Source organism: Microtus oregoni, unplaced genomic scaffold (assembly GCF_018167655.1).
Source record: "Microtus oregoni isolate MIOR12 unplaced genomic scaffold, Mior012 000071F_ref0000514, whole genome shotgun sequence".
Classification (NCBI taxonomy): domain Eukaryota; kingdom Metazoa; phylum Chordata; class Mammalia; order Rodentia; family Cricetidae; genus Microtus; species Microtus oregoni.
The window spans coordinates 5,777,603-5,793,295 of NW_024543978.1; the positions used below are offsets into that span (position 1 = coordinate 5,777,603).

At 56.6% G+C, this 15,693-nt stretch overlaps 1 protein-coding gene across 2 annotated transcripts; it reads right to left on the bottom strand.

Annotated features, from left to right (window-relative positions):
- Positions 1-789: 789 nt before the first annotated feature.
- Positions 790-13,802, bottom strand: Rbm38 (RNA binding motif protein 38). 2 transcript variants are annotated; one of them, XM_041641762.1, is made up of 4 exons: positions 13,429-13,798; positions 12,778-12,901; positions 12,234-12,288; positions 790-1,990 (listed from the first exon to the last, which is right to left on the bottom strand). In XM_041641762.1, the coding sequence occupies exons 1-4, from the start codon at positions 13,657-13,659 to the stop codon at positions 1,687-1,689; spliced, it is 714 nt and encodes a 237-aa protein (XP_041497696.1). In that variant the 5' UTR covers positions 13,660-13,798; the 3' UTR covers positions 790-1,686. The 2 variants fall into 2 exon arrangements, with proteins under 2 accessions (XP_041497696.1, XP_041497697.1); XM_041641763.1 differs by having other exon boundaries at positions 1,895-2,016; positions 13,429-13,802.
- Positions 13,803-15,693: the final 1,891 nt, after the last annotated feature.

Consider the following 15,693-nt stretch of genomic DNA (forward strand, 5'->3'; position numbering starts at 1 on the left):
CATGGAAACTGTCCTGTAGCAAGAGCAGTGGTTACCACTGTAATTACTGATGGCAGCGTGGCTCTGCTGACTGCATTCGGCCCGCTGTGTCCTTGGCACAAAACAGCACCTATTGCTCTCCTAGGTTTGTCCTGTTTAGAGTCCTCAATCCTAAGACCCAGGAGGGCATTATCCAGACCAAGGGGCCTTCCTGAGGGCCTGCCCCTGTGGCTGCCACCAGCTGATAGAGACAGGAAGTATGCTGGCTTCACGTGGCCTTCCTGATAACCCTGGCAGTGCCCGCCACCCCTCCCTGGCCCCACACTCTTATCAGCAGCAACAGATGTCAGTTGTGGGTTAGGAGCCCCCATGTTGACCTTCTGACCCTTTAGTGTTTGCAAACTGACACTTGGAGGTAGAGGCCTGGGATGAAAGCAAACCCAGCCCTGACAGCGCAGCTGGGCCTGGGTCACAGACGCTCCAGGCACATCTCACAGACAAACTAAGTGGAAACCAGAACGGGGCTTTGGGGAACCTAAGGTACAGTGCAAGAAATCAACCCAGGTCCACTTCTAAAGGCTTGAGCATGGGGGCCAACAGTGAACCCCGCCCAGGCCTGGCTGCACCTACCTTGTGGGTTAGAGTCCTCTGGTTCAGACTGCTGGGCCATACTGGGGCCGGCCCTGCTTGTCTCTGAAGCTAACAGATCAATCAGCAGAGGCTGAAGCAGGGTAAGGGTTTGATAAACAGCGGTCAGAAACCCTGGACACAGGACCACCATGGCCATTGAGAGAAAAATCTTGGACAGACTTTCTCTTTAAAGAAAACAAGTTTTATTTTTATAATCAGAATATTCTAATAAAAATATTATTATAACATTACTTCCTCTGTCCTCTGGGCTGAGGAGCAGGCATGCTGCTGAGGGCCTTCACACTGGCTCCCTGAGGTAGGTGTGGAAGGACCCACTGCCCAGCCTGCGGGCAGCCCACTGCACCCCTTCCAGACATGGGCGGGACTTCTCCCTCTGTGCTGTCAGGTCATGTTCCCAGACTGGCATGCCGGTGACTACAGGAGGGTGGATGGGCAGGCACAGAGCCTGCCTAGAGGGTGCAGGGCCAGGAAGAAGGCCTCAATGGCACAGCAACAGACACCTGAGAATTCGCCCTGACGGGCACCTCTGCAGGTAAGGTGGGCAGCATCAGACAGACAGGGGCCCAGGGCCCTGCAGGGCTGTGGTCTGGCGATGGCCACCCCATGGGAAAGGGGGTAGCTCCAGGCATCCCATCAGTGACATTGTCACAGAGAAATACTGTCATTGTCTCCAAAGGGAGCTACTGACCAAAGCCAGTCTCTAAGTAAAAAACAGACTTGGAGTTCTTGGTGATGATGGTCTTGCCTTCATAGTAGAACAATCCCAACAGGACATGGCACAGTGCTTCGACTGAAGGGCAATGGGCGGGGTTCCCAGAGAGGAAGACAGACGTCTGTACACGTCCCAGAGTAAGGCACCTGGCATGGAGTGGCTGCAGAGATTCCCAAGAGTGTACCCTTACTTCTCATGGCCTTCCTCAAGGCACAGCAGGGCCTGGGCTGGAGAAGATGCTGTCTGGTGCCCTTGGCAAGTGGGCCCAGGGGCCTGAGGAGACCCAAGTGCTGGTGGCTCCCGAGGCTGGCAGGCGGTGGCTGTGGCCCTAGGCAGGACACGCCTCACTGCATCCTGTCAGGCTGTAGCTGAGGTGCCTGGTACTGCAGGAAAGTGGTGCCTGCAGGGGCAGCGGCAGACAAGGCTGGGGGCATGGCAGCTGGGTAGCCATAGCCCACGAAGCTGGTGGCTGTGGCAGGCGAGGCGGCATACGGGTACTGGTCATAGGCGGCTGGAGGGTACTGGGCATAGGCTGGGCTGCTTGGTGTATACTCAAGGTAGGGCGAAGACAGTGACGGGACAGGGGTGGCAGGTATCACCACGCTGGGCTGCACGATGGCTGGCGGGTAGATGTAGTGGGGAGTCAGCCTGTGGGCCAAGCAGAGTGTCAGGGGCTGTAGGAGAAAGGAACGCAATGGCGGCAGAGTGGGGGAGGCCAAGGGACCCGTGCCCTGCCCATCTATAACCCCATCTCCAAGACAGTTTCAGCAACATGCCACCTGTACTGACACCAGGGCCTTTGCACGAGCAGTGCCATTGCTTTACGCGCCAAACACCTGTTCTCAGTGTCTTCCTCCTCAACCTAGGCCCACCCCGCATCTCCCACCAATACCCACTAAACAGTGTTTAAACCGGGAATCTCAAGACTGTGAGGAGAGAGACGGTAACAACTCAAGGCAGGCCTGAGAAAAACCATGGGGGCAGTGCAGCTCACATGCCAGATACCTACCCCTCCCAGTGACACCCACGATCCTTAGCCACCCACCAGCTCCTGAACAGCAGGAGCTCCTCCCTCATGGAGTCCTTACTCAACTCTTGCCAGGGAAGGCTGGGCAGCAGGGTTGCAGGTACACCCACTGCAGGATGGAGGGCACAGGGTGCTGGTGCGCTTGGTTTGTGCCCTGCTAAGTAACAAGATGCTCCAGGGGCCTTATCTAATGTCCCATCAGCACAGCCATTTTAAAGTCAGGAGGGCTGAGTGCCCTGTGCCAGGTGACCACATAGGTCCTGCAGCTTGTAATTGGAGGGCACTGGAGACCCGAGCTCCCACCCCACACCCTCAGAAACTTGTGCACCAGCTGCGGCTCCCTCAGGAAGCACAGCACGACTACAGGGGAAACTGAGGCTGGGCAGCCTCTCTGGACCTCAGCCATGTCTACAGCAGTGCCCACACTGTGCACTAAACACCTGCAGAGGGGCTGCTGGTGGCATCTTGCAGTACACAGCATGGGGGGTGCCACCAAGGGTGTCAGCATGCAGCTCACTCGCTCTCATGGTGTGTCTAAGCTGTGCTCTGGGCCAGCTGCAGCCTCAGCTTCCCATAACATCTTTGAGGCAGGCCTAGCACACAGCCTAACTCCAGAGAGAGGCTCTGCTCCAAAAGAAAAGGCTTAGCTGCTCCCCAGTGCTGCTGCTCTGCCCACACCCAGCCCTAGGGTGTGCACATCTCTGGAGAGAGCACACCCAGCAAGACACACTCAATGAGTCCCAGCAGCTTGTGTGAGATCACAAATAACCAAAGTCACCCAAGAGACCAGGGAATGGCATCCAATCCCACCCCAAGCAGGCTCCTGCCCATAGTAACACCTCTGAAAGATAAAACTGACGGGTGAGCTGCAGACTCCGGGCCTAGCCCACCTAACACGCACAGGTCCAAGAGATGATGGCTTCCCAAGGATGCCCCAAGGAGGATGGTGCAGAGAGCGCCTAGCAGAGACAGAGGGAAGAGGTGGGGTCTATTTGTGGGGTCTGAAGTCTTTGAAAGGCTTGAGGAGCACACGTGCGCGATTAAAGAGAATTCTAGTTGCTGGGCAGTGGTGGTGCATGCCTTTAATCCCAATACAGAGCAGGGGCAGGAGGACCTCTGTGAGTCCAAGGCCAGTCTGGGCAGTGAGTTCCACGACAGTCAGGGCTACACAGAGAAACCTTATCCACCCCCCACCCAAAAAAAGGCTCTAGTCACCAAAGCAGCATCCCAATACCTGCCGCAAGTTGCAAACGGACATGTGGCCTGTGTGGTTGAGCACTGACCAGCCATGCAGTGGGTGGCAGAGAGGCAAGCAGCAGTATCATTGATGAATTCAAGTGATATGCATGCGCAAACAGGCCAGAGATGGGTGCCGGTCATCTTCCTGGGCCACTCTCCACCTTATAGATTGAGGATGGGACTCTTACTTGAACCCAGACCTCATAGATCTATAGCCTCACTCTGGGGACCCTGTCAGTCTTTCGCACGCTGGGGTTACAGGTAGACTGCCATGGGATCCAAACTGTGGCCATCACATGTGCAGCAAGCACTTACTACCTCTTCATCTCCACAGCCCCAGCAGCAGCCGCAGCAGCAGCGTCTGATAGCACAGGTACCAAAGGGACACGGGTGAGGCTGGGGCAGAGCTAGGAAAGCCACTGGAGTGCACACAGGGAGGCACAGCTAACACAGGTATGACCCTGCATGCTGTTTGGAGAGCTTCTGCACCCAGCTGCCCTCTCCATTTTCAAAGGGCAGGGGCAGCTGACCAGCCATTGCCAGGACACCAATCACCATCAGTGGTCAGCATCCTGTATACCACAGGGCAACAGATGTGCAGTTGTGAGGCCAAACAGCCTTTGGCAGGAGCCCCAGGTAGTGTCTGCCCTACCTCCTTGACTGGAATGGCGCTGCTGTGGATTCTAACCCTATCTCTGGGCTGCACGATACTTCCTCAGATTCCTGCCAGGACAGAGTCATGAACAGAACACATGGCTGAGTTCTGCAGGAAGAGGTGGAGGACAGAAACCCAGAGCTCAGGAGAGGCTGCAGGAAAGTGGAGCCCGGGCAGGCCGCAGGGAGGATGCCCAGGCAGGAGTACACACGACAGGACTGGGAGGCAGGGCTTCCCCTGACCACTCAGCTGGCCCACAGATCCCTAAACCCTGCTCAGACCAAAGCCTGAACAGCAGTGGATCCCACAGCACCCAACACTCCTCACCTGCCTCAGCCTGGGGTCCAGGGCCATTTCCTGCACTGTCCCCCAGCCTGGCCTGACCTTCCTGAAACCAGAGCTCTGGTAGAGGGTGCTGCTGGATGCCTGCTCCCCACCGGGCAAGACCGAGGCCTTGCTAGAACAGCAAAGCCTACGTGGTGTCCCTACCTGGGTGTCAGGCAGGAAGCCCCACCTGGCCCCTGGGACTCAAGCACTGAGGCTCCAAGAGAGTTATGCTTTTAACTTCCCGAAACATGGGTGGGACACCCTTACCCAATCCCTCTAGGGGTGGCGCTTGCTAACACTGAGGTTCCCTGCTCTGCCCACCTGGAGGACCTGCCCAATCCTGTACACCCTAAATGCTCCGGGTCTCTGCATCCTCACCTGTACTTTCCTTGAGGTCTCCGTCAGGCACTACTGTGGTGCCTAACACAAGACAGGTGAAAACGACTCAGACTATCCAGTCACCTGCTTATGCCACACGCCCCTGGAACCACAGTTCTAACCATCCTTTAATACCAGTGCTCAGGAGGCAGAAGCAAAAGTGGATCTCTGAGTTCAAGGCCAGCCTAGTCTACAAAACAAGTTCCAGGACAGCTAAGGCTACTCTGAGAAGACTCCACACTACGGCCAACACCACAGACATCCCGGTTAAAAGCAGCAGAAGCTGGGACGGGGCCTGCACACCAGAGAACACTCTGGCACACGGATCACTCTACTTTAAAAATCCCACCTGAGTTCTAGCCCTGCACCCAGTCCATGGGTGACCCTGGTCCCAGAGTGCACACTGCTGCAAGCAATGTGGAAGTGCCATGTTGTCCAGAGACATCCCCAGTGCTGCTCAGACTCAAATGCCAGCCACCATTCAACCACTCTCATGTCCAGCCTAGCAAGGGTACCGGCCTCCTAACCTTCTACCCCAGCAGTACGGGGCCCTGAAGGACTCAATGCCTCCATGTCCCAGCATGCCCACCCACCCAAAGCTTTCCAAAGTCACTGTCACTCTCCCCCACTTCCTACCTCTGGGCCAGCAGACTCCACTTGGCCTAGCCCACTAAGTCCCTCATATACCACTTAAAGACTTCAAGACTACATTACTCCAGGGACCAGAACCAGGGACTAGCACCATCCCACTGGACCGAGAAGCAAATCCAAACTGCTCCTGGGGCTTCCGACATGAGAGCCCACACCCACCTCTCCACCCTGGATGATCCTGCTGTCCCCAAACTGCAGCCACCCCGAGTTGCTGACACCTGGGGTACACGCCCAAAGGTTTCTTCCCCCCAGCATCATCTTGTAGGCCCCTCCTGCCCCTTTTATTTTCCACACCAAAGCACCCTATCCTTTTATTTGTATGAACCTTCATGGCCATGCAGGCTGAGTTTCCTTGCTCCATTGTCCCTAAAGGCCCAGAATAGCATCTGTGGACATCTGAGCACCCTGGGGCAAGCCAGAAGGCCCAGGCATGAGACAGCAGATAGAGCAGCAGCCTCAGACACCAGCAGGGACAGGAGACACAGATCTGTCTGTCAAGTTTACAGCAGACAGTCTGACCTGCCATCCTTGGTCGACTGCCTGCTTTAGTCCTGTGGCATCCTTATCAGTCCTCGGAATGACACGCTTACAGGCAGCTGGATCTTCACCCCTGTGGCCCAAGGGGAGGTCAAGTGAACAGACACCTTTCATGCTCCGCCTGTCCAGCCTTACGTGCTGAAATCTAAAGGTGGGGTAACCCACTCTCTCCAGAGTGCTCTGCCACCAGCTTTTTCGGGTTCACTCCCATCCAGGCCTTGGCTGAGAGCAGATGCCACTGTCTCCTCACACCGAGGATTCCATTTCCGCATTCTTTTCAGGGAATCTTCTGCCCTTTCTCAAGCCAGGGTGGCCGGGGACAATTAAACCCACCCTAAGCAGCAGCAGCAGCAGCAGCAGAAGAAGAGTTCCTAGGCCAGAGGCCACCAAAGGAGTCTAAATTCTGGAGCTTTGGGGACCCTCTTGCCAGGGAGACCTATGTGATGCTAGGGGAAGGATGGCTCAAGCTCTCAGCTTCCTAGTGGTGTCTGGTTTGGGGGTAACACTGAGCTATCAAGCTACAGAGGCTGAAGGGAAGAGCCCAGAGTGGGTTGCTATGGGTGCTGGCCAGGGCTGACAGCTGGGTCTGTAGGGTGGGGCCAGGAGAACCTGACCCACTGGGAGGGAGGGAAGAGGTGGCCTCTCCTTCCATCAAGTCCAGAGTCAGGCCAACAAATAAACAGCCAGATGCACTTGGCTGACTTGGCCTAGGGTCCAGATCTCACTGCCTGTTTCCCCACTGTAAACTAAGGGTACCACTGGCACATCTGGGATGCTGGCTACCCCCAGAAGAGAGATGGGAGCTCTGCATCGGCATCTGAGACATCCATCTCCCCGCCCTGAGCACACAGCTACTGTGGCTACTACTAAGGAGGGTTCAAAGTGAGCGGTGTCAATGCAGGCCCTGCCCCCGTGTGTGAAGCCCAGCTTTCAGAAAACTCACTGGCCCAGCCCAGGAGGGCCCATTTCCCGAACATGAAGCCACACTGAAAATAAAAACGAAAAAGGCAAATGAGCCCATTTCACTTTTTTCTTTCTCCCTGGGGGCCTTATGCCTGGGTGCTGGAGGCAAGCCTGGCAACTTACCAGCAGCCCCAGCGTTGGGGCGGGGCGGTGATGTGATTCGTGTGTGGCAGCCTGGCAGGCCTCCTGGGAATCCCCTGTGAGGGGGACACCAGGCTCTCTGGGGTGCACAGCAGCTGGATGAGTGTAGGCAGAGAGAAGACACACTACAGTGGGAGCCAGCTAAGAACCTGCCCAAATTCTACCTTAGGCCTGCTAGCTGCAGTCTTAAGTTGTACGGCATTCTTCCTCTAAGGTCAAGTCCATCTACTGTCCACCCTGGAATCGTAGCCCTCCTCCCCAGGTCTAGTGGTCCAGGTGATTCTGTCTCAGGCTAGATGGCAGCTGTCCCAAGGGAAGGCCTTCTGGCTCAATGCAGCGGTAGAGGGATGCCCTCAAAACAAACCTGAATCCCAGCACTTGGAAAGCAAGGGACTGCTTGTAGTCCAGGAGTAGAGAGCTTATCTAGCACGCATAAGGCTGGGTTCAAGTCCCAGCTCCAGAGAAGCAAGAGGCAGGGACCCAGGAGTTCACAGTCTGCTGGGCTCCATATGCTGAGCTAGAAGACCCTGCCTGGTTTAACAAGAAAAAAGAAGCGATGGTGCATGACTTTGACCCTAGCACTTAGGAAGCTCACTGGTGGTTCAAGACCAACCTGGGCTGCATGACAAGACCTTGTTTCAGAAAAAGGACCCACACACTGCTGGGCTCTGGCCTCTGTTCCCATATCACCACCACCCCACAGTCCCTTCCTCTACAGCTTTTATACCAACCCTGCATGGTTCTTTCTGTCTCCCTTGCTGCAAGTCTCCTGGGAGAGGACACTGTGGTCACACCAGTGGAGCTAGGGCCCCTGACCTGACACAAAGGGAGGATCAGAATCACTCTGCAGACTTCCAGCCTGTTCCCAGCTGACACCAAGTCTACAGGAGGGCTGGGGGAAGGGAGCAAGGCCACTCTCCCAAGGGATGCCTCAATTCCTGAGCCACGATCTGGGGGCCAGAGGCCACCTGGTGGACCTCCGTGCCATGGACACATCTCTGGGGCTAACTGAGCTATGGACCCTCAGCCTCAGGCTTCAGAAGCGCTACCTTGGGCACCTGGCAATAACTGAACTCTGAAAGGAACCCAAGAGCACCCGAGGCTAGCTTCTTGTCCCAGCAGACAAACAACAGGTGCAGCAGCACCAGCAGCACACCCTCTGGGAGGGTCAGACAGACAGCCCACGCCTGCCTCCAGACAGGCTGCCAAACAGGAAGTGATGACGGGGGAAGCAAGTAGGGCCACCCCCAAGATAACCCACAGGTGGTGGGGTGAGCATGCTCACATCTGCTGCTCTGGGCCTGGCTTAGTGCCTATAGTACTTCCAACTCCTCGCTGCCACACCCCTAGAGAGGCCTCCTGAACCAGAGCATGCGACACACCTGCCCCTCCTACAGCCTCACACCGGCCTCACCTTTCACTGCCCTCAGTGAAATTAGGGCAAATCCCTCTGTAGGGCCAGGCCAATCCCTTCCTCCAACCTCCCCTCACTGGCTGGCTACACTTGTCTGTGCAGGAAAGAGGCTGGCACAGTGTGGGACTCTATGGGGACCCAGACACTATGGTGCTCATTTACACCGTAACACACGTGGCTCAACTGGCCAGTCAGATAACACAGCACCTCTCATTCCTGAGAAGCACCCCCAGTAGCACCCTGTCTAACTGCAGTGGTCCTGGCCACACTGGGCACTGGGTTGGGGATGTCTGTCTCACCCCCCCATCTCTAGTCCACAGGTCTGGTGACATGAAATCAGGACAAACATCACCATATGGGTACCAGGTTCATACCACAGAAAACACAGTCTCTAAAATGAAGACTATGGGAAAGAAAACCCAAGCCAGAGAGAGGATGCCCAACTGTTGTTGGTCTCGGGGACATGAGTTCACTCATCCAAAAACTGTCATGTGAGCAAGGGAGGTGCTGGAAAGAGAGGGATAGGCCTGGGTGGTCCTAGGGAGAAGGCAGGCCTGCAGTCTATGTGGCCCTAAGCTTAGGCCTGTTTTTGGATCATCCAGGACAAACCCCAAGGCTCTCCATGGCCTTGGGATCAACACACTCCACACACCTTGCTCAGTCAGTCCTTAACGTGGCCCTGTCACCTTGAATGCTGCTGTCCGGAGATGCAGCCTGACACCCAGCAGGTTTGGGACTCTGGCTTGACCCCAGCCCCTAGGGCCTGGCCTGGCCCTATTTTGGGGAGAAAGGATCAGAGTGTCTGGGCATCTTTCCACAGCAATGTTCCCCTTAAGAACAGGGAGAATAGCCTGTTGGAGCAACAGCCCTTCAAATATAGCTCAGGAGAGGTTCCAAGGGCTGTCAGGCCAGAGACACACCTCGGCTCTCCATCAGCCTTAGGCTGAGTGTGGGCAGACACCCTTGACCCTGGGAAGCCCTGACAAACATAACCAGGGTGGGGTAATCTCAGCCCTCCCCTCCCATCTGCACTGCTAACTGTGTCCCAGGGCTGGAAAAGACGCCATTGCTGGAAAGTCCTGGGCCACTTATCCCCAGCAGAGATTACCAACACAAGCCAGAAGGCTGGCAAAAACTATTGCAATGGCTGAGGAAAGCTTCACCAGACACCAAGCCTTGTCCCACAGATTCGGTTACATGACGGACAGGCACAGGCTGTACAAGGCCTGGTCAACAAGCAGGCATGGGGGCAAGCAGATGGGGACCCAGGTAAACAGCAAAGCATCGTGTTCTCAAGAGTCTTCATAAGTTGACGGGTAGTTCTGACCAGACAGGTGAGGACCCCAACAGTGGTTTGGCTTATAGGCGGGTTGTGGGGGTCTTAAATGTCAAGGGTCCAGAAGCCCTAGGACAAAGTACAGTCACGCAGGCGCCTGCAGGCTCTGAGCTGCCAGGGTTCCAGCTCCCACCAGGCCCTCAGCCAGGGTAGCCCAAGGCTGACTGACAAAACCAACCGCTGAGTCAGGCCCAGCCAGGCCAGCCTGATTGTTTGCAAAAACAAAGGGAGCCGCTGACAGCCCAACTCTGCCTCCCAGCTGGGAGGGCAGGGCACTTATAGCAATGGCCCAGGCAGTGAGGCCTGGTTACACACGAGGGTCTGTCTCTGTCTCTGTCTCTCTCTGTCTCTCTCTGTCTCTCTCTCTCTCTCACACACACACACACACACACACACACACACACACACGGTTTGGTAAGGGCAAGAAGTGGGATGTTCCTCAAAGGAACGCAAGGACCAATGGCACTGCAGGTCGGCCAGTCCCTCTGCCCACCTGTCCATTTGGGTCTACACTCCTTGGCACCCTCCAAACACTTTGTAGTCAAAGTGGTAGACGACCAGTCTGCTAATCTAGTTACAAACTACTGTGGCCTGACACCAGATACCCCCGAGTATCAGGGCTCCCAGAACATGCACACCCCCAAAGACAGCAAGCGTGGCCCTGAGTTTACAGGTCCACACCTCACACCCTGGGTAAGTCATTAGCCATCTATGAGGACAGGAGGAGGGCCTTTTCCAGAGACTAGGGCATGCTGTCTATAAGTAGTAGTGCCCCCATTTTCCAGATGAGGAAAGGCAACCAAAGCGGGGACAGTTGGAGAGTAACAGAGGCTGTGAACCTAGCTGAGGGCCGCAGAGGCTGGGCAGGCACTAGTGACTGCGAGGCAGTTATGTGTCGGAGGCATGGGAACCCCTGTCCCAGTGTAAGCATCTCTCATCTCAGCCAGCATCAGCCTGAAACCCAGGACCCAGGAGCACAGCAAGCTACCAGAGAGAGGGGCACCCTCCTCACATAGCTGGCAGGGGAGAAGCTACCGCACAGATACCAAGGCTACGATGTTCCCAAACCTCTTCCAGACAGCCTAGAACACATAGGGAACAGATCCCAGGCCAAAAAAATGTGATCTGGCACTATCTGCCATGGTAGCACCCCAAGTACGTCCCCAGGAGACCAGTGACAACACACGGGAAAACGCAAGTTGGGGCCCAGAACACAGCTCCCCACAGATATGCCCCTGCGTGGCTCACACCAATCCCCAAGGAGAGTTGTGGAGAATCCCAGTGGCATCCCACAGAACAAGCACACACTTAGAGCATGCAGCACTGTTTCCAGCCATCTGACCCACTATGCTGGCCAAACTCAGCTCTCACCCCAACATACACCTACCCCACTCCACCGTTCAGCTCCAACCCCAAAAGACACCCCACTCTACCTCCCAGCTCCCGCCCCGACAAACCCCACTCTACCCCACCCACCAAGCTGAGACACAAAACCTGGCAGTAAAGATTTGGCAAGCTTGCCAGTGCAAAGTGGGGGTGTGTGTGTGTGTGAGAGAGGGAGAGAGTTCCCACCCACCTGGCTCATTCACAGCCAGTCTATACCAGACAAACAGCTGATTGTGGCCAAACCGAGTGGCAGGGTCTAACGCTTGTGTCCCTCAAGCGTGTGAGCCCTTCCCCAAGCAGCTGCCAAGCTTACTGCTCTTTTTAGTATGGGAGGAGGTGGGACACGGAACAAGTAACTCACACAAAAAGCCAACTAGTGACAGTCACCTACTATGCCATTCACAAACATGAACCCTCACAGGGTACAGTCCCACAGGAGCTACTTCCATGGCACTGGTCCACATCAGAGAGCACCCCAGGAAGAGCCCAGGTCACCAGATCCATTCAGCCTTGGCATACACTCTAGGAGAGCTGCCTGCGCTGGGGACGGACTGAGCCCCCACATTCACTGCACAGGTGAGGAAGTGAGGCACAGATGGCCACGTGACACCTGGCCAAGGAGGTGTCACATAGTGGGGGCAAGGCATGCACCAGGCTTGAAGGCGGGTGCTCCCCTTTGTGTTAGAGAAACGCAGTTGGTCTTATCTCTTCCTCCACACTTCCAAAACACAATCCAGTTTCTGAAAACAGCCGTTTCCCCAGCCTTGCAGATCTGAGAGAAGCCCACAGCTGTCCCACCTCAAGGCCCTCCCACCCACACCAGCTACATCCACTCACCCATAGGTGCGCTGGATCAAGGTAGGGTGTAGCTGCTGTACACCGACGGCAAAACCTAAAACAAGAGGAGAGTTAGGAACAGGATACTATATGGGTAAGGTCCCAGGGCCACACACGGGGAGGCAGAGTCCTGCGTGCCACACTCCCCTAGTCACCAAGGACAGTAAGCTTCCTTCTCCCAACCCAGCCACCACCTCCGTCCCTGCTAGTGAACTCTCAAAACATCCAAAGCAGAGAAGTCTACAGGTGGCAGCAGCTTCTCTGGGTGACTCCTAATCTCCAGCCCCATCAGCAGCTGACTTCTTCCCTTCCCACGGGCAGGGCAGACATTTGAGAGTCGGTATCCCTGGGACTATACACTGCTGAGAAAAGAAGAGCAAGCTTCCAAGCTAGGGGTGGCTGCCCTAGGCTGGCTCTGCAGGGCACATGACCGCTGGCGGCCACTCTGGGACAAAGGGGGAGCGAGGGCAGTGTATTCCATCAGACAGATAGCAAGGCTGAATATAGAAACAAGAAGGGCTGGAAAGAAAGTTCAAACGCTCACCAGTCTGCAGGCTCCTAGGTTTGGCACCCAGGTAGGCCAGGTTCACATTGGCCTTGCGGCCATCGATGATAGGGTTAGGGTCTTTGCAAGCCCTATCAGCTGCTGCCCGATCCGCCATGGTCACCTGCGGGAACACGGAGAGTCAGGGGCTTCGGTGGCTGGCTGAGGAAAGCGGGACAGAGGGGAAGAGGGTCCTGCCCTGGCATCAGGCCATCCCTGGGTCTTCCCTCCCAGGAGCAGGAGGATATTTCGTATTCAGTACCCTTGAGCCTGTCTTCTCTGCCTCCAGGACTGCAGCTCCTTCCCCTAAGTTCAAGTGCTGGGAAACGGAGCCTTCAAGGAGAGCGATAATCCCCTGGGAGGTGGAGCAAAGAGAACCCCTAGGGGAGCCCCCCCCCCCCAAGGCTGTTCTGCCCGGGAGTGAGTACCGTTAACTTTCTCAGAGGAGAAGTTTGGGGACACTAGAGTGGAAGGAAGTGGGAAACCGTCTTCAAGTCGCTAGTGTTAAAGCTGACGCTTATTTGGGGAGGCTGGAAAGTGTGGGGGAAGGGCCGACGGCCCCGGGAAGCCCCGGAGTCCCGGCTGCGCGCGGCGGGTCTGGGAGGCGGTGGGGGAGGGGCGGCGGCAGGTGCGCGCGCCGCGGGCACTCACGAAGCCGTAGCCGCGGGACTTGCCGGTCTGGCGGTCGGTGATGACCACGGCCTCCTCGATGTCTCCGAAGCCCTCGAAGTACTTTCTGAGCGATGCGTCGGTGGTGTGGTAAGGCAGGCCGCCCACGAAGATCTTGGTGAACGTGGTGTCCTTCTGCGAGCCGTGCATGGCGCTGGGAGCGGCGGAGGGCCGCGGGAACACGTTTGGGGCGCACGTGGGCTGCAGCAGCATGGGGGCCGCCGCTACCGAGCCGGCCGGCGCATGCGGGGGCGTCGCAGGCCGAATCCGAGTCTCCCACGCTGTCCCGGGCCAGTCGTCGGTCAGCCGCGAAGCTCCTACTCTGCGCCCCGCGGGCTGCCGGCCGCCTTTGTAGCCGGCCACGCCCAGCAGCCACGCCCCTTATTTCAGACACGCCCCCCCGATAGCGAGGGGCGCCGGGAAATGTAGTTCTAGACATGCCCCACGTGCCTGGACGCTCCTGTGTTCGCGGGTATCAATCACAACTGGTCTCGCCGGGCGCAAGGTCCAGTAGCTTCTATGGACTGCTCTATTCACTGGTTTACGCCGAAGAGACTAGGGGTGCAACGTACTTTTTAAAAGGTCCGAAGTAGTGGCTCAGCTGGTCATGTGCGAAACCTTACGTTTGATCTCAGCATCACATAAACCTGGTTGCTGGCACACACCTGTAAACCCAGCACTCAGGAAGGGGAGGAAGGAGGGCTAAAAGTTCAAGGCCACCCTTTGTAGTAAGTTTGAGATCAGCTGGGTTAAATGAGACTATCTCAAAAAAAAAAAAAGTAAATGCAAAGTAGTGTATTTTGCCGTGTATATAGGCAAAATTCGCATCATAAATACTTTTGGAGACCTGGGGTGTCCGGCACTTTATGCTGGGTCTTCAAGAGAAGCATACCCCTGGGACCCTCGGGCTTCTGTGGAAACAATGGGGACTCTGGGGCCACCCCTTAGCCAGAAAACAAGCAGAGAGCACAGCAAGTCATGTGTGGAAAGGGGGCCAAGGCTGGGACAAGATGCCAGCCTGCAGAACTCTTCTGGCCCAGCTCAAATGCAAACGTGGGGCCCCTTGTTGAAGAGACGTAAGTCTCGCTGTGGTGACACACTGGTTTTAATGCTCAGGAGGTGGAGATGAGAGGATTACAGGCTCATCCCCTGCTACACAGAAGGCCAGAAGCCAGCCTGTGAGACATACACTGGTATCTAAAAAAGAAATCAGTAATTTCAGCCCAGAAGCAGGCTGGATGCCTTAGTGGCTGGGCCACGAAGCAGCCCTCATCCAGCGTCCCCCATGTCCTCATCTCTGGCTATCACAGTGGAACCTGAGGACCTGCAACTTTTAGTGGGGTTACAACTGGCCCAGCCCATGGTCAAGGGGGACAGAGAGTCCGATAGCCTCCTGGTAAGCTCAGCCCACCCGGGGCTTGCACAGTTGGCTCCTTGCCTGTGAAGCCAGGTGCCTTCACACAAAGCAGACGCTCTCCCCGCCCCCCCCCCCCCCCCCCCCAGTGCCTGAGAGCCTGCTGGGGTTACCTCATCGCAGCCTTCTTCCCACCTTTGCCCTCCTTGCTTCACATCTCTTTTGCTGTTCGGTTTGTTTTCCCCAAACACTAACCAACCTGGCCTCCTCCCGGTCTAAGGGTCTCCTGACGCTGCTGAGTGAGCTCCCTGACAGCAGGGCTCTTGCGGGTTTTCCTTGGCAAGGGAAGCCTGCCTTGGGCAATGTCTGTTGAGCAAACCCATGGTGGGTTGTAAAGAGGGCTCCTGACCAAAAGACCCCTTAAGAAGCTTCTTTTGAAAACCAGTTAAAGTATGTTCTTGGCATCCCTTGAGGGCGGAGACTGTCTGGCCCCGAAGTCTTAGCCACATGGGTGCCTTCCTGGGGTCTCAGTTCCCCCTGGGTGGCACACTGCTGCTGGTGGCCAGGACGGTTGGCTTCAGGGCTTGCCGCCTACAAGTCCCAGCGCCGCCCCTGCCACCGACCAGCCCCGCCCCTCGGCTTCCCGAGGGCCCGCCCCAAGAAGCGCGCTGGGCGGACGCTGTAGGCACGTGCTGCTGCCTGGGCAGGAGGAGGGGGAGGGGATCACAGAACGTGCGAGAGCACGGCGCGGGCTGAACCCCGGGGACTGGCTGAGCCTCCTAGTCTGAAACTCTGGCTGTCGGAAGACGGTCCCTGCACCCAGCTCCTCCTGGCTCTTTGGATTTCTGCATCATCTGCCGTTGCACCTGTTCAGGGGCTCCACGTCTCACCGT